We start from the raw sequence: 23,291 nt of genomic DNA on the forward strand, positions 1-23,291 counted from the left end.
AATCCCAAACACTCAAAGTCACATAATAGACCCCCCCAAAAAAAAAAAAAATAGTTGAAATATTATAATCTATCTGGCACGTATTTAGATACTTTGTTGGCCACATATTAAATGAGAATCAGTGTATAATGAATCTACTCACGTCAGCATGCATTTCCATTATAGATCCTTTAACCAGAAACGTGGTTTTAGACCATAAACGTGTCTCACCCGTTACTATGGTAGCATCTCATGCATTTTGTAAGAGTTATCAGGTTGGTTTTTTTTTTTCAGTTTTCACAACGTACCGTGTATAGCGTGCTGCACTACCTTTTTCATACTCCCAGTTTTCTTTGTTGCCTTCCAACGACTAGTATTATTATCGGATAAGGTCTGTTGTTTTGGATAAAATACGTTTCATCTATATTGTTACATAAATCTTTATGTTTGCAAAATAATTTCTAGTTAACCATACACATTGGAATTTGACCATAACTATAAACGTGTCTCACCTGTTGTTATAATAAGCATACGTTTGTTTGTTTGTTTGTTTTGAGTGGTTCGCAATATACAAGCTTACTTTTTAGTGGACCTCTCATTTCTTATTTTAAATGAATCATAACTTTGAATTTTTTTGCCAGTATGCATTCTTATGTTTATCTGTATCATTTATCTTTTGCAAAGTCGAATGTTTATGTTTATGATGTAATTCCTGATTTATTATGTGTTACGTTTTGTTCAAAAACGAGAATGAAAATAAATGAATTGAATTGAATTGAATTGAAATATGGTAGCGTTATCAGCGGTTCAGTTTAGCGTGCTGAATTATCATTTTCATATTCAAAATTTTGATGTTAACTTTAGTCTTTCAACCACTAGTTAACATGCCTTGGGCATTATATAGGTCCTTCAATCAGATACAGACACTGACAGATATTGGAAGTAGACCATGTCCGTGTCTTATCTTTTGTAATTATGTAACATCGGTTTTCAGTTTTCACAACGTACAATGATGCTGTATTATTAGTTTCATATTCTCAATTTTTTTTTCTGTTATCTTTAGTCTTTCAGCCACTGGTATGATGAGGCCTTTTGTTTTGGACGAAATAAGTTTCATCTATATTGTTATATTGTATATGTTTATGTTTGTAGAGGGATTTCTAGGTATTAAGCAGACACATTGGAATTAGACCAATTAGACCACTGTGTCTTACCTGTTGCTATAATTTTATTGTAGCATCTCAAGCATATTGTCGTTGTCGGTTTTCAGTTTTTCACAGCGTAGCATGCAGAATTATCGCTTTCATATCCACAATTCTCTGTGTTCTCTTTAGTTTTTTTCAACAACTTGTATAATTATTGATGAGGCTGTTTGTTTTAGATAAAACATGTTCATGTTTTGGGTGAAATACGTTTCATCTATATTGTTATATGTTTATGATTATATATATATATATATATATATATATATATATATATATATATATATAGTATCATATCATGCATATTTTTCAACGACTCGTAATTATAATTAATTATTGAGGATTTTTGTTACAGATAAAAAATGTAAATCCATATTCATGTATATTTAAGTGTATAACAGAGTATTTCTCACACTGATATTACACCAAGGCCGTGTCTCACCCATTAGTGCCTGTTGCTGTGGTATGTAAGCATCTTGTGCATTTTTCACGAGTCGTCGTTTTTTCAGTTTTCATATTCACAATTCTATTGTGTATGCTATAATATATGATAACTAGTATGATTGTTGATGGGGCTTTTATTGTCAATAAATGTCATTTCATCTATATTCACGTTTTTCATCTCGTTTATGCATAATATGGTGATAAAAAATATCACACACACACACACACACACACACACACACGCACACACACAACTATGTAAACCATATAAACACATTGTACACGCAACAAGACACACTGAATATTCCAACATCAATGACATTACGCTCGAGGTGATTTCTCTTGAAGCATTACAAAATGAGGGACTGGAAAATACCAGAGGAGATGGAAAGGGGGAATACGTGTACGTAGCAACAGATACGAGTGTTCAAATTCAGTGGTCAATTTAATCTAACAAAACAATTAGAATCAAACAAACCCCAATACATACAGATAAATAGACAGAAATCTGAGGCAAAAGAGCTATTAAATGACCCCTTGACACATTGCGTCAGGCCACAATTCACTTGTGAGAAAATAATGACATCCTCCCAATTCAGAACGAAAGGAATTCCGTCCATAATTTGTATTGTTCATCCTTCATGAATGTAACATTTAAAGGGGCATTCCGGACGATTTTCATAATTTCACATCATGTAGTACATAAATCGACAGCTCTATGTGTAGATTCATGGAATGTATTGTGGTCCTTGAGCAGAGAAACCAATAAACTGAAAATCTTAAACAAATTACACTGAACAGTGCTGATGACATCAGAGCCTCACATATATCAGAAATGTAGCAGTGTAACTCCATTACAATACCGCTTGCTCAACAAGTTCACCTGTGAAGAATTTATGCATGCCTTCTTCTTTTGTTCTGCTTCCTAAAGCCCCAACTCATGCATTCATATGGCGAGGCTGCCATGTCATCATCCTTGTTCATTGCAATTTGTTATAAATTTTGAAAACATTCTCATTCCTCATCCCAATCACTATAAATTCTGAAATGCTGTACTCTATTTAACTAATTTATAGTTGTTCAAATGTAAAAGTCTGAAAATCATCTGGAGGTCCCCTTTAACATAATGGGCAGGACGGAGGATTTACAGCCATCGGCAGCTTGCTCCCCCTAAGGATCTGGTACCGTGGGAATACCATGGTGTGGGAAGGCTGGCCCGGCTCGGATGTATTCGAGAATCCACGTAAGAAATTGTGTACAGATTTATCACCGATCTCTATGTACGTACACACACAGCCGAAGAATCTCGACTTGAGTCGACCGTTTCCGATGAGCACAAGCTTTGATGCAAATTTAATGCTGTATTCGCTGACGGGAACGATTTGTGATTTCGTAAGTACCTTGCGTTTACACCATGTCCCCAGCGGCCACAGCAGTCACGTTTCAGGCCACCATGGACAAAATGGGATGGACGTGAGACAACGCGACGGGACGGGATAAAGCAGACGTGACAGGCCGTGATTGCCGGGAATGATGTGTCAGCTTTTTATACTGTCCGCCACCCCCCCCCCCCCCTTAAAACAAACAAAAAATAATAATAATAATAATAACACGGCAGTCCCGGTGCTAATGAGAAACCTTGTAGGCTGTAATAAAACAGGGTGAGCGCAACAAAACGCGGCGGCACGTAACAGGCCGTAACAAAACTTGGAGGCGGTCCGTAGTGGGACGCGATGGAAGTTATCGTGTAGTCTACGCCTAGCCTGACCAAACGACGTGAGAATGGCGTCTGATAGCTTCATGTTTACATGAGTGAGGACTGGAACGAACAAGACTAGAATATGGAGGGGGAAAACAAGGGGCACTACATTTCGGACAAACAGAGCTGCCATGGCCGCCAGGAACATGGTGTAAATGCAGCACTAGTGGCAAAATGAAATAAATCCAAAACAACAATAGCATGGTGTTTTGGTGGCTCACATGTGTAATTGTCCTTTTCTTTTTCTGCAGGCTAATAATCAGTGTGATACATGTACTGTATCAGCAAGAAATTCCCTCACAAAAGTGGGGATGGAAAAAACGTTTAAGGGCTACAGAAGTCTCCATGTGGCAAATCTCACTCTACATACGTCATGTTGGTACTGACGCTGCAAGAAAGAGTCAAATTAAACGAAGACTTTAGACTTTTTGATACACGTATCCAATTTAATTCTAAAAACATCCAGTAATCACAACTGAGGGAAGGCAAATAAATTAAACATTAAAAAAAATTAACTCACCCTCAATACTTGTAACTCACCTTAAACAAATGAGATATAAATTCTATGTTGTACAGTGTATGATGTAACTCATAGCAATCTCAACAAAAGCAAAACGAGAAAAAAAACAGTTTAAAGCGTCTGCAAGACCGCAGAGGTAGTGGATTTGCATGCAAAGATTTACATGCACTTCAGGACAAGCATTGCACAACATTCGTTCACAATCTCATCACTTCTTGGGAATCAATATAAAAACATGATTGGACAAAACTTTGATTCCTGATTAAAGGAGAATTTAACCCAAATACTGTATACACAGTGGAACCTCATTATAAGAAGGCTGGACAGTACAAAACCCTATAACATGATTTTTCCGGTTCCAGCTATTTATAGTGAATGTACACACATCAATGGTAGGTTGTACACATCTATGAAGTTCAATGAAAATCTGACAATCCATTTAAAATTTATAAATTTTAAAGTTTGGGTTTCCATGTGCTGCAATTGCTGGATAAGACTACAACAATTTGTGATTGTGATGTCACAGTAGGGCAACCATACATAAGAATATACAGAGAATGCCACAATTTTCATTTTGTACAAAAAGTGCACATTCTCCTCCTAAATACTCAAAGAGGCAAGTCAAGTGCTCTTCCATTATGCTTGAATAATGAAAATTTGTTTGAATTCTCTATTTTTAAAAAAATATCATTATCCTAATGTGGCATTATGAATTGGTGCCGTCTTCTTATTCAACAATGGCTGTACCAAAACTTCAAATCAAACTGGATAACTTGATTTTCCTAAAACTTCACGGATGTGTACTACTAACGTTTCTGCATTCACTCGATCCACATGTGTGTATTTGAGGTAAATTCCCCTTGGACACAAAACAAGCTCAAGATTGCCTTCAAAAATATATCTCTTCTAATTAACAAGTCATTCCTTTTCTCTCTGGTCGCACCAGACTCCACTCCATTTGAATTTCATGAAAATATGCTTACTGTGATAAAACTGTAATATCACATTATTTCAGGATTTGTCCTCACATCTTACGAGTGAGATTCTCAACAGTACAGCACGGAAAGTGCATGGCCATTCTTTTTTGTTAGTTTGATAAAACTGAACAATTTTACAGGGATTGAAAAGATCTTCTTTAAAATGTTCGAATGATGCCTCGACAATGACCACAACTCCATGTACTACAATTTCAAACAATGTCCTTATCACACCTGGCCATGGTATTACATTTGGTTGAGTGCACTGAAACATCTCTTTTAGATTACTGAATGAGAAGGGAAATTTTGCCATTTCACGTTTGTAATAACCCTTACACAGTTGTCAAATTTTGGCCAGGTTTAGGTACTCTACTACTACATGTAATACACATGGCAGAATGTCACCAAGTTCCAGGTTTCTTTGGAAATTCTGAAAGTGTGAGCTAAACAGAGCATAAAATACAAGGCAAAAAACCCCACCAGATTATGTGTTATCTGTTGTATGCTATTGACTGCGATGCCTCCTCCCTCTCTTACTACAAGAATATGCCTTAAAGTTATGTGGAAATTAAATGCCATGATCTGAACCGTGAGGTTTGACCTATGACCCTTTTGCTCTAATGAAATATAGTTCACTCCCGTTATTTCAAAAACAGTTATAAAAAAAAAAAATTGCAACAACAAAGTAAAAATTCAAGTCTTAAAATCGTCATCTTCATATCTTCATCTAGATATCTTCACAAATTATGTGCTATTTGTTCAGGTATAACAACATTTCGACACAGTGAATGAAAACTACAGGTCCCTATGACTTTGTTATAATGGGAGTCACCTTATGTGTGTAACTTTTACTCATCATATGGAACTACATTCATCTTGAACTATCATAACTTACATGAAGACTGAACAGTCCTGCTGATGAAGTCACGGCTGGAAAATTTACTTTTTTAAACTAAGATAGAGTGACCTTTGACCTATGTCTCCATATTGATACTTGTATTGATACTCCTATTGATGCATATAATTGTCTGTTTGTACCATTTCTAATAAACTATATTACTGCTGAATATTTCTAGTAAGGATCGCAGCTGAAAAGTGCCACTTTTGGCCAAGGTTCAGTGGCCTTTGACCTTTGATCTTGTTGGACATTCCAGGATATATTGTTTTGTGCATCTCATTCAGCATACCTGAGTTAGGAACCCAGATAATCCACTGAATGGTTTTCAACCATATCATGGTAACAGGATCTGGGGCAAACAGACAACCCCAAAACTAAATGCTCCAGCTTTTTTTTTTTTTTTTTTTTTTTTGGGTGGAGACATAAAAATTCCGGCACACATACACTTTGTAACATGCACCCAAGAGGAAGGTAGGACAGAAAATTTTTCAAGTGGTCACACAACATTTGCTCCTGTGACAATTGATGACTCAGGGGTGGATCCAGGAATTCTGTAAAGGGGGGGCACAACTAATATTTCTGGTGCCACTTCTGGGTTTCATTTCATTTTTTTCTTTTTAATTCTTTTGTTTTTAACGAAAAATAAAGAGGGGCATGCACCGGTTGCGCCCCCCTCTGGATCCGACACTGGCTGACTGGTCTTAATTTCTCCAAGGACTTAGGGTTAGGGTTAGGGTTGTGATAGGGTTTTGGGTTTAGTTTTATGTGAGGATTAGGATTTAGGGTTATGTTTGTGGGTCACATTTATGTTTGGCATAGCATGCAGATATTTCATTTCATGGCAGCAATTGATCCAGGAGCTTTTACAAGTACAGTCAAGGGCAAGCTATAAACCCATGATAGAGACAAACATCAAGCTGACATATTAATTTCTGCTGCTGAGGGACAATAAAATATTCTGATTAAGATTTCATACACACAAGTCAGAGGTGACTATTAACTGCACTTTGAAATGTTCATAATGATGGGGCACACATTTGGACAGTCTCTGTTGGAAAAATGCCGACCCGCGTCAAATTTCAAACTTCTTCCACGACTGAGGCCCGGCTTTCTGGAGCTTGATCTCCACTTTGGTTCCAAGCATGTTGACGACACTGCTGCTAGGATCAACAACCTGCAAAGATAAAAGGAACATTTTGGGATGAGGTAAAGCCCCCTAACAATTTTGGAAAAATGGGGGATAAAAGAAGATGTCATGCTGAAGAACATACAAATAAGTTTATGTACAAATGCATTAAGTCTGAAAAAGAAAGCAGCTACATGTATACAACAAAAAGTTTGAAAATCCTTTATCTAATTTTACATTTTCCTAGGCTGAGCAATTACTGCTTCTTAACTTTAATATCCAGGCAGTTCACTAAAAAAAAAAAAAAATATATTCAAGGGTTTCAAGCTTTAAGCTGATCTTATCGTAAGAGACCATTACCGGTTTTCTACTGACACTTGGGAATAAATTCTTGACTTGCTCTCACTTGGGAAGTTCTACCAGTGATCATGTTTGAAGAAAACCACAGGAGTGCAAGTATTATTATGATAATAGCACTGTTATCATATTACTGCTAGTACTATACTGCTGTTACTTTCATTGCTAGTCATACAATTAGTATTAGTTCCATAAAAGTGAGCTGAGCACGGCAATTCATCTGTTTCTCTTCAGTTTTCTATTCTACAGTGCATATCCAAAAAAAGAAAGAAAAGGTAATCCAACTTTGGAGGGCTACCATTTCATTTCTGTCCGCTCTGGAGAGTGCAATTTTAGTTGGGAGGAAAGAGGAACTCTTCTTCTTTCCATTGATACCTAATTATGTTGACAAATGTCATGTATGACTGAGCACATAAACTCTAAAGACAACAATGACAAATTACACTACTCTTCTTTCCATTGATACCTAATTATGTTGACAAATGTCATGCATGACTGAGCACACGAACTCTAAAGACAGCAATGACAAATTACACTTTCAGGAACAATGCATATCTCACTGAATGAATTGGATCTCTCAATGAAAGCGGTAACACTAACAGGGCAGCCTGCATGACTGCAGGTTTGTGTTTAGGGCTTCTTCTATTTTCAACCTTTTATGGTCTGTAATCTTCAATACGGCCACTGCTGTTGATAACTTTGTCACTCCCACAAAGGCTGACCCATTATATATTTTCTCTCTTCACATTCAAGATTTGGTTAGGCGCTGCGAGCTATGTGTTAAATATGGACTGGGAAAAATGGACTGTGTGGATTTGCCTTAGTAGGAGTGACCATGTTATCGGACAGGTGGCCATGTTAAAGGATATGAACCATAAAATGTTAGAAGAAACCCTAAACACTAAACCTTAACACACACCTGTAGTCATGCAGGCTTGCCTGTTAATGTTACCACTTTTATTGAGAGATCCTACAGATCCATTCAGTGAGACATGCATTGTTCCTTCACGACAACACTCAAACTTGGAAAAAGTGTAATTTGGAATTGCTGTCTTTGAAGTTCATTTGCTCAGTCATGCATGACATTTATCAACATAATTAGGTATTAACGGAAAGAGGAAGAGTTCCTCCCAACCAACATTGCACTCTCCAGAGCTGGCAATTATGAAATGGTAGCCCTCCAAAGTTGGATTACCTTTTTTTGATACGCTCTGTAGTTGTATAGTATCTTTGTTATTTTGTGATTTAACGGTGAGTGAATGAACACACAAACTAACAAACATACCCCTTCTAACGTGATCTTCTTCTCGAATTCGCTCTTCTCCTGGCCGAAGACTATGTGGACGTCGAGGGAAACCTGGTTGGCCTCGATGACGGTCAGACTCGGGTCTGCCTTCTTGCAATAGACGGAGAGGACGGCGACTTTGCCTGTCTGATGCCAATCATGCCTGATTTGAAAGGGAAAAGAATACATAAACATTTACAAAATAATACAAAGAATGCAAATTGTTTCAAGGAAAAGGATTTTATTGGTGGAAAGTTTTACATTCATGACATGCAAAATATTCTTCTGGTTCAAAGTTAACCTCCTGCTTGTAAAAAATGATTTCTTGTTTTCTTTTTTTTTTGGGGGGGGGGGGGGCGTGGTTGCCTTGATATGGTTCTAGTTGATATGTTCTGTTTACATCAAATATATTCTGCTTATACATTGTACATAATTTCTCTGTTTATTTGATGGAAATGAAAATAAATTTGAACTTTAAACTTTACAAGGAGGTAATGCAGAGTGTTAACTGCCTCTTTTTCCTGTCCAACAATCAAAACCTATTGTAAAAGACACAAAATGACACTTGATTTATTGGGAATAAAGATATGGGCAGTGGCCACTGGTTGCTGGTTTGAATGAATGTTACACTGTATGAACTAAATTACAGAATTATCAGACATCACAAACTGCACAGGAACATAAAATTGTACAAGCAGCAGAAGCATGGGCAATTTTTTCTTGTTTTTTTTTTTTTTATTTATACGGTGCAGTCAAAAATGATATGTCATTGAATGTTACCAAAATATCAAGCCTGAAGTTTTCAGCTATTTTAAGGGAAACCTTAGATTCATGACCCTTAATTTAATGCATGATAATGCAGGTGCAATGTAGTCTTTAAAATGTTGTCTGGTACAATGCTGTCAGTCAAACTTTCAGTGATCTTTGACCTCAAACCTTGAAGGATTTTGCCAAAGATCTCATCGATGTATCTACTGGCTACACCTCATTCATATAGAATACCTGTGCTGCCAGGTGTCTTGAAAACCACCACAGGCTTTTTTTTATTAAAATCATGTCCACAAGATTCAAGATTTACACACAGACAGATAGACAACCCAAGAGGACATAATGTCTTTGACCCTCTTTATTGCAGGCATCATTTACTGCAAAACTGGAACTTTTTGCATGCATGAAACTGTGAATTTCATGAGGGACCAAGATTCATTAAAAAAAAGAAAGCACTCAACAGATTTGTCCACACAAGGCAATGAATGCCAGTCGCCAATTTGCGTAAGCTTCATGCTGCAGATAAGGCCATTGGCTCTAATTCGCAAAAGTTTTACGCCGCAAATGTTTCTGGTCTTACAGTATGTTCCTTTTTTTTTTCTTTTCTTTTTTTTTTTTTTTTTACTTACACATGATGCATCATTTGCACATTGCAGACTGCAAGAATGGTAAACAATAAATCTGGCAACTAGAAATGTCGCCTCAGCAAATGGGCCAACAATAATTTGTTCGAGGTATTCCTATCTCGAAGACGACAGATAAATTTTAGTTTGTAGGAAATGCACCTGCATGACACTGTCTTATTTTCTGCATTGTTGTCGTTTTTAAACACGTGGTCACCCAGACAGCAGCCCTCCTGGTTCAAGAAATTGTTGAAATCCGACGTCTTTCTGTTACAACACGACCAGTACTTCATCCTAGGGGAGAAAAGAAAAGTTTGTTTGCTTTCAGTTAGGGAGCTTTCATTGACAAAGATGTTTTACAAGTGGTGATTACAAATTTTAAGGGATATTAGGAAATGGTTCCAAAATCGTGGATTCAGTCCCAACATAAAAATTTTGAAGAGGGCACTGCCCTTTCTGCAGGCAAGGTATACCATCAGTTTTGCAAATATGTGATGCTCGCACAAACTTAAAGGAGAATGAAACCCAAATACACAGATGTGAACTAAGTGAATGCAGCAATATTAAGAGAACACGTCAGAGAAGTTTGAGGAAAATCGGATGATCCCATCAAAAGTTACAAAGTTTTAAAATTTTGGTACTGCCATTGCTGAATGAGAAGACTACTGTAGGGTTCACTGATGTGTTCTGCTGATATTGCATTCACTATTATATGATCAATGGGACATTACACTTTCATTTATTATACCTGTACAGGCATAGCACCTAACTGCAACCAGAAGACTGGGTGTTCTCTTATGATATGTGTGGACACTACAAAGCAGTCTTGTGTGTGGGGTATTAAAATTCATCATAACAAACTCCAAATAGTGTTGGAATTATGTGATGTAATGATATAATCATACTCATTGCAATGCAACAATACTGATATCCAGGTAAAATAATTTGGTGTGTTCATACACTATCTCATGGCCACTACTCTGGACAACATGAGGATTTCCATGGCATAACATTAACTGTTGCACATCACATCGTTGAAAGAACATGAAGTCTTCTCATTTTATGTATTTTTGGTCAAAGTATATATAATCTTAAAAAAAAACCAAAAAAACCGTATCCGGGCAATTACCCCCAGAGGGCAATTACCCCCCGGCTAAATACTGGTTAGTGGTAAGGTTAGAGTTAAGATTAGGGTTAGGGTTAGGTTTAGTGTTAGGAGTTTGGGTTATGGTTAGGATTAGTTTCAGGATTAGGATTAGGATTAGGGACAGGGGAAGGGGCCGGGGTAATTGCCCAGGGGGTAATTGCCCTAGACCCCCCCAAAAAATACCCTTGTTTGAAGGTGTACATGTATGAAACGACTCCTCACAGATATCCCATTGTAAATTGTGTTCAGACATTATATCACTGTCACTGCTCTTGAAAGCAGGAAAAAAAAAAAGTTTCTTGAGATAACATCAGCTGAAACATGATGTATACCTGAGTAGATATATCATAGGCATAGTCACAGGGATGTCAACCTTGTCAACAGCATTGCAGTTGAGTATTCTGAGGGCTGAAGAGGTATATTTTTAGTGGAAAACAGTATATTTAACCTTTCTGCAATAGAAACAGGTAGTAATACAATTTGGGAAAACAGTATTTTCAACAAAACCTGCAGTATATTTGGCAAAAAAAAACCCCAAACAAACAAACAAACAAACAAACAAACAAACAAACAAACAAACAAACAAACAAACAAACAAACAAAATAGAATAAAATAATGCAAGAAAGTAACTACGGGCATCATTTATTATCAAGTCATGTGGTTGTGGGCATCTCATGTTTGCCATCAAGAGACCCTCTCCCTTACCCTTCATGAAAGATGGCAGCTCCGGGATGATGCCTGCATCTCTCGGCATTGCTGCTTGGTCCTTGGTACTCCTGAAGAGAAACATGGCGAGTTTTAAGGGTTAAAGTTTTGTTGGCAAAGTTTGGTTCAGGAGCAGCTAACAGCCATAAAGAATAGTTCTTCTATCTAGACATTTACTTCTCCCTTCAGCAAATTTCATGTGTAAATGAAACAAAGCAGAAATGGAAAACTAGAATGTGGCACATTAAATGGGCAGGGGCAAGAAATGGATCCATTTTAGCATTGCTGGATAATCCCACGGTAAATACCTCCCCAAGGGCCTACTTTCCTTTTTACAAAATTTTTAAAGATATCAAAACAATACTGGGAATGCTGGGATACAGAAAGTGTACTCTCCCGATAGAGAATGATTAAGTGCTATTCCTACAAAGTGAGAGCATCGCAGCATCAAGTTTTATTCAGGCAAATGGGAAGGAATTCTTGTATAACCAGAGCTTCCTTTTTATTTTGAAGTCAGAGCTCCCACCACCCCCCCCCCCCTTATTTTTGCGGTAAGTGGCATTTTACGTTTCATCTCACACTCAAAGATATATACAAAGGATAGTATACAATGTAAATCTTATTGATCGTCGCCACAGAATTGTCATACAAACATATAACCAGATTCGCTATAGGCTGTATATGAATGCCAGCTATTGATTAGGTCAGTGCAGAAAGTGGAATTTGTCCAATCTGAATAGAGCAAAACCACAGAGACTTCAACCCCACGCATTCTCTTACGGGAGATTCTCCCGCCCCGGATCCTCATCTGGGGATTCTGATCATGCAAACATGGTGCATATCATGGCTGCGAAGCGCAATGTCCATTATGGCTGGGTTCCAGTGCCTGCTTTAAGGACCCTGGAAGCCTTCAAGTTATTGATGATCTCTGGTGCTACACTGTGTCTTAGTATTACAATATTTCTGAACATATATTATTTGACAGAACTAAAGTTGGGCGGGAGAAAGCTGAAATTTAAGAGAGAGAAAAATATGTCTCAAGCAGTCAGAGGAGGGAAATCACACTCAAGCAAGAAAGAGAGTGAGAATTTGCAAAAAAAAAAAACAGTCTCAAAGTGGGAGATCTTCCGCTGAAAGCAGTAGAGTTGGAGTCTCTGAAATAAGGTTTTCATAAACACTTATATCCAAATTAGTTTGTTTTTGTTTTTTTTAAAGCACACAAATGTATACTGTACGAGCTGAAATTTTTGTGGTGGTTTTATTTTCGCGAATTTCGCGAATCATCTTTGAACCGCGAAAATAACAACAAGCGAAAGTAGCAACGCGCAAATAGCTAAGTTCAGTTAGACCCTCGCAACCGCGAAATTAACAACACGCGAAAATGTCCTCCAAGCAGCAATTCGCGAAAATATCTGTACGCGAAAATTTCAGCTCGTACAGTAGAATACAATTTGCTGGCACGTATCACAAACCTACTCACTTTTTGGCAGCCTTTGTTCTTGCATTGTGTTCCTATTTTAATTTCCTGAGCATTTTGTGATGAACCTGTTTGAAAGGGAGAAAAAATGCATGTAATGTTGCTTTCCGAAAAGTAAGCTGAACTTGATGAAACCACTTTGTTCTATCTAAACTGGTGCATAGTATTTTTTCTTCTGACAATGTTGAGACATCATCTGAGAGATCATCAATACTGCAAAGACCCAAAATGCATTCAAATTCATTGACAGACCAATTGAACAAACTGTAACAAAGACTGCAATTACAGGTACATGAAGGAAAATGTTATGTTCAAAATCAAACAAGCTGGAGCAAAGTTGGATGACAAGGTTGTATCATCCCATAACTTCCTCTTTAAAGGAGACCTCCGGATGATTTTCAGATTTTTACATTTGAACAACTATAAATTAGTAATACTGAGGACAGAGTTTAAGAATTTGTGATAATTGGGATGAAGAATAAGAATATTTTCAAAATTTAGAACAAATTGCAATGAACAAGGATGATGACATGGCAGAGTCACCATAAGAATGAATGAGTTGGGGCTCAAGGAAGCAGAACAAAAGAAGAAGGCATGCATAGATTATTCACAGGTGAACTCGCAAGCAAGCGATATTGTAATGGAATTACACTGCTACATTTCTGAAATATGTGAACCTCCTATGTCATCATCCTTGTTCAGTGTAATTTGTTTAAGGGTTTTTTAAGTATTGTTTCTCTGCTCAAGAACCACAATAAATTTCACAAATCTATACATGGAGTAGTCAATTTATGTACTACATGATATGAAATTATGAAAATTGTCTGGAATGTCCCTTTAAATCACACACAGCAATTTGCATCAAAGGCATAGAAAACTTGGACAACAAGAGGAGTTGAAGCTGAAGGTTTTAAACTTGGAGAGCAGGGAGTTTAGAAAACTGAGTGAACACAAAATCTGTTTTCCCTGTCCCTGAGTACCACAAGGCATTTCTACTAACAATTCTGTTCATTCATTTTCTTGTTACTGCATGCCAAGACAGTTTGCGATTAAAGCACAACATGCACTCTGACATAATATCCTCTCCTTGATTACATAAATTTGTAGCATCCTTAGGCAAAAGATCCTGCTCTCACTTAAGATTTACCAATAAAAGATAAAATTTAATACAAGTAACAATCATAAAGTGATGAAAGTAGCTTGCCTTTTTAGATTCATTTGAAAAGAAAACAAATTGTTATTACAAATGCCCCACTTATCTAATAAGTAGCAAAATTACACAAGTTCAGGGATCTCTTTTATGAAGAGGTATAATTGATTATATAGTTGATTTCTATCATAAGTCTATGGCAGCCTGTGTGGTAAGAAAATTTATAACGTAAACCAATTATATCTTTTGATAGAACGGAGCCCTGATCAATTTTCTGTCAGCCCTCCCACCTTTGCTTTCTACATTCATCGACATCTTTTCCAGGGCTGCTCGAAGCGCTGAATCTACTGACACTGGCAGTCTGATCTTTGGTTCATCAGCACTGCAGGAGGAGAGGAATACTTTATGTCACAGTATACAGAAAGAAAAGCCATTTTTTTAAATATTCTAACAAAAACTGAGATATATTCAAAGAAATGTTCTTCAGCTCTACTTCTATCAAGGACCTGTGCTGCAGCTCATTTCACATCAAATACTGTGAATCTATTTCATTGTTCTTTCAAACTTCTTAAATCACTGATTAAAAGAAAAATCTGCATATTAAAAGTTATGTATGGAACCAATATCTCAAACAGTTATATTAGTTTCAAGATGCTCTGTGATTGAAATTTAATAAACATAAATAAAGTTCATGTCCCTTCTCTGCATTTAGGCTACCAAACAAACATACAAAAATATCAAATATTACACTATTGTTTAACAAAATTATCAAAGTAGGCTAGACACTTTATACTGTACTGTCCTGTCTACCAACATGCACTGTATTTAGAAGACTCATACACTGACAGACAGTAGTTTGAAGTCTTCACAGCTGTAAATGTCCATAAATTTTGAAACATCACACAAATGAGTAAGTACAATGTGGCAAGATATAATATAAAAAGTGACATGGGTAAAAACTGTACCTCGGTCTGTCCGCAGGATCAGCAGCTTGTATGGGTGCACGAACAGGGGGAGGTTGAACTGGCTGCATGAAGAAAGATCCAAACAACAAAGAAAAAGATATGGCTAGACAAGTTATGATTTGGTGTCAAGAAAAATGCCTACTGCTGCACCAGATTAAGATGAACTCACATTAAGTGAGATTTTACTCAGTAGTTTACACATATACAGAGCACTGATAAGACCTATTGCAACATATGGGGCAGAAAGCTGGACATTGAACAAAGCACACAGGGACATATTGCAGGTTTACGAAATGAGATGCCTGAGAACTATTGCTGGGGTATACCTTATGGACAAAATAAAGAACAGTGACATCATAAGCCAATTCCAAATCACTAATGCCATCAACGATGAAGTGACAAAAAGACAACACAAATGGTTCCGCCATGTTATTCGGATGTCAGAGAACTGACTGCCCCTGAGGGCATACAGGAACAACTTTGACACTCCCAGACCGCCTGGACGCCCCCATTGCTCTGGAGTGACCAGATTAGAAGTACAGTAGAATACAGGATGCCGAGAAACTGGCCAAGGATAGAGACATATGGAGGAGGGCCATCCGAAGGAGTGCAAGGGGACACCATGTCCTGTGCAATTACACTGTAAGTCAAGTCACATTTAGTTGGATACCAGGTCAATCCACTATGCAAAAACATTACATACTCTGGTTACAAAGACATTGTAGTTCAAGATATGAAGTCAAAGCAATACTCTACACAAATGGCAGCTTATAGTTTATACATTTTTGCATCATGGGGTTGATGTGTCAGATAATAAATTGCGACAACAGGAAGACATGTTTGCTATCAAAAGATCTTACCCAAAGATTTATCCTTATGGCAATTCTACACATATGTAGCATAAAGGTAAATGAGTCTTTTCCTATTTGAAGTAAAAAAGAAAAAAGAAACTAGAAATGTCGCTTTGGCGACTGGTATGCCTCCGCCATAATGCATGATTTTCCCAATAGGTCTAGATAGTACATGTGGACAATGTGTGATTACATTTTCACAAAATTGGCAAAATATTGAAATGACAAGTTTGTCACAAATGTGTTGAATGTTCACCTTCCTTGACCTAGGTTTAATTGGATGAATAGGAGAGCATGTATCTAGGGATTTAAGGACTTTAACTCGACTTTGACCCATTCATACATTTAGGCATTGAGTAATTTTCAAGGTACAGGTGTGGAGAAAAAGTGCAATTTCTGAATTGAATAGTAAATTGTTACCATTTTCATCTGGCCCTTGACCCTAAAATTCATAAGATAATCACTTTCAGGTAGAACATGCATAATATGTACTAAGTTTCAAGATAACTTGAGCCACTTCCGAGATATGGAGGAAAAAGTTAGTTCAGCACTTTCACTTGATCTTTGACCTTTTGACCTTTGAGGCAAAAAAAGAAGAAAAAAAAAACTTTCCAGAGAATTTCTATTAGGTTAAACATGTATGCATACACCAAGTGTAAAAAAAAATAACCCTGCTGGCATTGCATGATAGGAGGGAAATAGTAAAATTTTGAAGTGTTGCACTTGACCTTTGACCCCTGACCTTTGACCCCATCAACCCTACATTCTCTAGATAATCACTTCCAGTCAGTATATGTATATACTATGTTCCATGAAGATACCTTGAACAATTTTCCAAGGTATGGAGAAAAAAAAAAGTTTTGATATTTTTACTTGACCTTTTGACCTTTGACCTTTGACCTCATGACCCAAACTTTCACCAGAGAATCTTAATTGGGTAATACATGTATACACTAAGTTTCAAGAAAATATCTTCAGGCATTCAATAGATATGGTGGAAATAGTGAAATTTTATGTATTTGACCCTGACCTTTTGACCTTTGACCTTTGACCTCATGACCCAAACTTTCACCAGAGAATCTTTATTGGGTAATACATGTATACACTAAGTTTCAAGAAAATATCTTCAGACATTCAATAGATACGGTGGAAATAGTGAAATTTTATGTATTTGACCTTGACCTTTTGACCTTTGACCTTGAGCATGTGCACCCAAAAGTTGATAGGCACAACTTCACCCCCTAATACACATACATGCCAAGTTTCATTAGGATACCTCAACGGGTTTTGATAGTTACCTTGTCCACAAAATTCATTACGGACGGACGGAAGGACGGACGGACGGACGGAAGGAAGGACGGACGGACGGACGGACGGACGGACGGACGGACGGACAACCCGAAAACATAATGCCTCCGGCACCACTTCGTGGCGGAGGCATAAAAAAGAAAAGCACTCTAAGAGCACAGACCTCTGCCATGTACTGTAGCTCATTTCCACCCATACATGAATGTTGAAAATCGCCAAATCTACAATGAAGCTAAGCTGAAAAAAGAAGAAGCCACGAGTGTTTACCTCATCAGCTTCCTGCTGCGCGGCTCCTTGAGCAGAGCATGCACTTTACTGCTTGTATGCAAACCTCAAATACGCGCAGCTTCAACTCCCAAGAACATTGACCCTATTTGCCAAAATAAAAATACAAAAATCCTTGAAAAATTCATAAAAATTCCTGGATCACTACCAAAATTCAATCATCTATTCCTTGTGCCATTACCAACTTTTCCAGTAACTTTCATCCAAATCCGTTCACAACTTTTTTTGTTATCTTGCGAACAGAAAAACCAACGCTGACAACAACATACATACCTTAACCTCCTTCCTTGGGGGACATAAATATCCTTGACTTTCACATATACAGGTGTATTATGCAGAACAGTTCTGTTTTCAAGTAATGTCTGCTTAAAGTTTAACTTCATAAGTACTGGGGGAAAAATAATTTCACATGGCAGTAACACAAATCAAGGCAACACTGTCTTAATTGGTAGTTAGAAATAAGATACAACATACAGCCTTTGCAACAATTGATGACACAATATTACTTGATTCCTTTTTCATGTTAAATAATGATCAATGTCACAGTTGTCACTACACTGTACCTGTGGCAACGGTTCATCTACATCATCAGACTCTTTCTTTGCTTCCTCTACTGGTTTCACTGGATTATGGTTGGACTTAGAACAACCCTGGAAAGAGAGAGAGAGAAAGAAAAAGTTGATGAATGCTCACAAATGACACTGTTGACCAAGTATTCAGTCGGGTGCCATACTACTTATCTCACATCAATAGCAGTCTTTCCTCACAAGAGACACTAGACTAAACCCTCATGTCTGATAAGTACCAAAAATACTTCATACATGTTCAGACAGAAATCACGATAGTAAAATACAGATAAAGTGATGAAAATAAGGTTAAAAATAATAAACAAAAGAGAACATTTTAAGGTATACAAGATGCTCCAAAGTAGGCCAGCTTACAAGTATCTGACATCTAAGTTTTTGCTGGCAAGCATGGATTAATTGTTGATGGACTGATCAACCACCGATGCCAAAATGACCAGTATCTTTGTGTCATTTTTGAGCAATAACCAGTCCCCATAAGTTATGTATTCTTAACAGTGGGCTTCTTCTACTTTTCTTTTTCAAAGAGTACAACATTTCAGTGCTTGCTAGATGCATTCATTGCTGTGTAGTTCACTGCTCTTCTGTTTGTGTGCCAGTTGCAGTTGTTCATAATATGTATAATCTACAATTATTACAAATCGGGAGGGGGGTTGCAGACTAAAGTAAGAAACCTTCAGGATCATGTGGCCACAATCAAGGCCTCAGTGTGATCTTGGGAGCAAAACACGCACCGGAATATTCAGGAACTCTGTGAAATCGGTGGTTCTCTTTTTGCAGCACGACCAGCCCTTCAGAGCGTCGTGAAAGACGGGCACCCCAGGGTGATGCACACATGCCTCTGTCATTGACATCGGAGAAGAAAAGGAAACATTTTATTCAATCAATAATTACCATGGAAACAAGAAGTGCACATTGCATTACATTAATGTCAATGTACTTGGTAACTGTACACCCAATACGGTTTTTGATGTTCATATAGAAAGAGTTCATTTAAAGGGACTGTACAGTACTGGTTGAGGAGGGGATTCATGTTTTGAACATTCCTAAGTGAGATAATGAGAAACCTCATATGAAAGAGCATGTGATTTTAAGAAGGATTCAATGTTTATTTGATGAAAATTGGTTTTCAAATGGCTGAGATATCCAAAAAAGGGATAGTAATAAAAGGCGACAGGCCACACCATTTATTAGGATATCTGTTTCACCTTGTTTTTGGATATCTTAGCCATTTCAAAATCGATTTTCATCAAATAAACTTTTGATACCCCTTAGAATTGTATGCTCTCTGACATCTCATAGAGTGGTTTCTGAATATCTCACAAAATGTTAAAAGCTAAATTCTCACCCTGACCAGAACTGTACACACCCTTTCATTTACAATAGTAAGCACCCTCATTACATGGACAGACAAAATCTGTCTGTTCAGAGGACTCTTATGACATTAATTAATGTATGAGTTTTCTTTAATTTTTCTGTCCTCTGTACAAAATTAAATTTGTAAGATTGCAACTGCTGATCTAATTTTTCTTTTTAAAATAAACAAACATGTCGGAAAAAAGGAAGGATTCCTGAAAATGGAGAAACGGAGGTTTGATTCCTGCTGGTTCCTTTTTCCTGACATGTTTTTAAAAAAGCCTTCTAAAAAATGTACATGTAGATCAGCACTTGTGATCTTACAAATATCATTTTTATTTTGTACAGAGGGCAGATACATAGATATTGAAGAAAACTCATACATCATTTCTTCACCCCTGTGCTCAATAATCTCTCGCTTTCATTTATACATGTACATGTAATTGACTTTGAAGGTACTCCTCCTGTGAACAAGCGAGGCAAGACATGCATAATGTAGTCTTAGATCTTTGATGAGTAGACCTCCCAAACATCTCCTGTGGAGTTTTAACTAGAGGTACAATGTATAAATACAGACAACATACCGAGGTAAACATGTACAACTACTTACAAGACGACATACAATGTATGGTAGCCCTACTACATATCGACCACCCTTATTGAAACCGACCGCGTATAATTCGCGCACTGAACACTTAGTACGCACTTCTCTGCGCGCAAAGCACATAAAAATAGATTGGCTTTGAATGTAGATTAGGATGGTGTGGGAAAACGCGATAATTCACTGTTCATTAATGGTTTTAATCAAGGACAAAATTTCGAATGAATATTTTCACCGAATCGTAATGACAGCACAATGTAATGTCTATGGAAGTTTCTAAAAGGCTTCTAAAAAGCTTCGTACAACACGGTGTTCAATACAACTCGGTTTACATACATTGTCAATGCAAAATCAGTGGTCGATCCTAAAAACGCGATTTACCGCGGGGAGCTGAAACGAGGCCACGCAAGTTCGTCGGCGATATTTTTGCACTGAAACTTCGAATCGAAAAGGGAACAACGGCATTTGATAGAGCTGGATTTTCTCAATCACGTAGGTCAAGTTTTTTACGTGAATTTCAGTGTTAAATATTCTTATCAAGCAAATAAACATTAGGCGGTCGATTAGTAGTAGGTCCAACCCTACAGTGCAGACTGATCTTTCTGTCAACCTCATGGAGTCATACTGTACATGTACATGTACTTTATGATGTGTAAACTACAACCCAAATGCACCCGAAAATGTTTGGCACTTCATTGTATCACTATTAAATAATGACAGTTATCATGGCAATGCAGCTCCATATGATGCAAGCAGATATTGATTATTATCTTTTAGTTCAGCCGGCCCAGGATCCACCCAGCACTGTTAGAATTAGACCGATGGTATCTGTCTCTTCAAGGTGGGCTTCTGATCAGATGAACTGATGTTGGGACGTGTATGGTCAGCCCCCGTCTAAATGGGGGCTGACAATCAATGACCATACATGTCCCAATTAACGTCAGATAAGAAGCCCATCGTGAAGAGACAGACTATCGCCGATCTACAGTGTGTGTACAATGTATGTCAGAATTAGAATATTTGGCTTCCCAACATACAATCAAATCATATACATAAATTTACACCGCACTGAATCACAGGAAGGGTCATGTCAATGTTGTCTTTGATATTTCGCAACATACTGTATACACGTATCTCAGGGAGTGCCACACCATGATACGATCAACAAGATTGTATCCAATTCATACGGGAGGGATATCGTGTATCGTGTGACACATCTTTGATCCCCCTGAAAGATAGACGAGAGGCACATGGACTCACACAGCACATGCCTGTACAAGATCCTCCCGGCATATGGCCACCTCACCTGGATATACAGCAGTAAACTTAATACAAGGCTTCAAGGAAATAGCATAGACCAATCTACTTAGAAACAAGTTTACAAGAGAAAGAAGGGGGCATACCAAGCAGTTTGTAATAGATCACACTTCATCTGATGTCAACAAGTTTTCTTTTTTTTTTTTTTTTACGCACTGTAAAGTTTAAAAGCATGGAACAACTTGGCTCCTAGTGGACCTAGGCCTACAGTGTACATTTATGTAGCTCCATCGTCCATCTACGTTGTGTACTACCAGTTTCTATTTCCCAAAAAAGGACCCTGATCCTAAGTTTAAGCATGCTCTTTTTTGAGGATCCTTCCTTCTCATACTTTTTCTGAAAGTCCACCCTCACCACCCTACGCAACCTCCACTTAATAAAACTCCACAGGAGATGCTTGGGAGGTCTACTCATCCAAGATTCAAGATGGGCATCTTGCTGTATCGTGTGTATGTAGATGTTTCTTGCCAAGCTGCGCTGCGGGCACGGGCGAGCCGCCCGGGCGGCTCGCCCACATGCAGCGGGGCTGAGACGTGCGACGGCGGCACGTTACGGGATCACGCACTTCAATGATCACGACAGTATGAATGAATGGATGAATGAATGGAACAATTTGTTACGGCTTTGCGAATGTTCTCGATCGTCTTGAAGAGTCCCAGAAATACGCGAATAACTCACCTGGTCCATCCTGATCTTGAGAGTAGTTAATTCCACAACCCTTATTGAAGCACTGCAGCCTTTCTGTAGCCGTCGACATTTTTGTAAACTGCAAATGTATCCACGTTCGAGTTCAGTGTCTTCTTCGTTGCTGAAAAGATCAAGAGGAACGAAAGCCGGTTCGGCGAAGAATCTCTGTGTTTACTTGCACACACACAATCACACATGCCGAGCGTAGATTGTGCAGAGTGTATGCGGGGCATTCGGCAACAAAGATAACAGCCCAAAGAAAATCGACACACAAACGCAAAAATGATGTTCCCTTTGATCCCTTCTTTTTTTTTTCCCCTTGTTATTCACTGATTTTCTAGTTTTATGTGATTTGTTTATTTTTAAGCTAACTATGTTATGCTTTGAATCTTGAAAATCGATAAAACATAATAGAAAAAAAATTCTTATAACTGTAGTCCGAAGATTCAGACATCATTACACAAACATTTGCATCATTCCGTCTTATAAAAAATTGATTCAGTCGAGTTCTTACTGGTTACTAAGTACTCCTCATCCAGGGGCATATCTAGCCCCAAAGATCCCAATATTATTATTAATGACGATGGATCATGACCAAAGTATTTCTGTGGTCATGACATGCAAAAACAAACAAACAAACAAAATAAAAACACCAAAAAGTCTCTATTTATTTATAATCTTTTTTTTTCCTGACGCTTCTGTCCCCAATTCGGCACACACACACACACACACACACACAAAAGGGCTTCACATTTTTTGCTTTCACTTCTTTCCCAAATCCGATGACAAGTAAAAAAAAAAAAAAACAAACAAAGCAAAACAAAAAACAAATAAAATAAAAAAAAATCTAATAACATCACAGAAAAGTCCTATATTTTCCGCAAAGAAAAAGGAGAAAAATGAGGGGAAAAGTCAGAAC

At 37.6% G+C, this 23,291-nt stretch overlaps 1 protein-coding gene across 1 annotated transcript; it reads right to left on the bottom strand.

Annotated features, from left to right (window-relative positions):
• Window positions 1-5,951: 5,951 nt before the first annotated feature.
• LOC140242409 (cysteine and histidine-rich domain-containing protein 1-like) lies at window positions 5,952-22,442 on the bottom strand. Its single transcript, XM_072322144.1, has 10 exons — window positions 22,364-22,442; window positions 19,146-19,252; window positions 18,391-18,477; window positions 15,384-15,445; window positions 14,709-14,800; window positions 13,272-13,336; window positions 11,792-11,862; window positions 10,101-10,232; window positions 8,548-8,710; window positions 5,952-6,953 (listed from the first exon to the last, which is right to left on the bottom strand). The coding sequence occupies exons 1-10, from the start codon at window positions 22,440-22,442 to the stop codon at window positions 6,852-6,854; spliced, it is 960 nt and encodes a 319-aa protein (XP_072178245.1). The 3' UTR covers window positions 5,952-6,851.
• Between the last annotated feature and the right edge of the window lie 849 nt (window positions 22,443-23,291).

The sequence above is a fragment of the Diadema setosum genome, chromosome 19 (assembly GCF_964275005.1).
Source record: "Diadema setosum chromosome 19, eeDiaSeto1, whole genome shotgun sequence".
Lineage (NCBI taxonomy): Eukaryota > Metazoa > Echinodermata > Echinoidea > Diadematoida > Diadematidae > Diadema > Diadema setosum.

Excerpts from the sequence above, each read along its gene's own strand:
- LOC140242409 (XM_072322144.1), bottom strand. The coding sequence starts at position 22,442 with ATGTCGACGGCTACAGAAAGGCTGCAGTGCTTCAATAAGGGTTGTGGA. Across the intron at positions 13,337-14,708 it reads GATGAATGTAGAAAGCAAAG|GTTCATCACAAAATGCTCAG; the intron begins GTGGGAGGGCTG and ends CCTTTCAAACAG. Across the intron at positions 8,711-10,100 it reads AATAAGACAGTGTCATGCAG|GCATGATTGGCATCAGACAG; the intron begins GTGCATTTCCTA and ends CTTTCAAATCAG.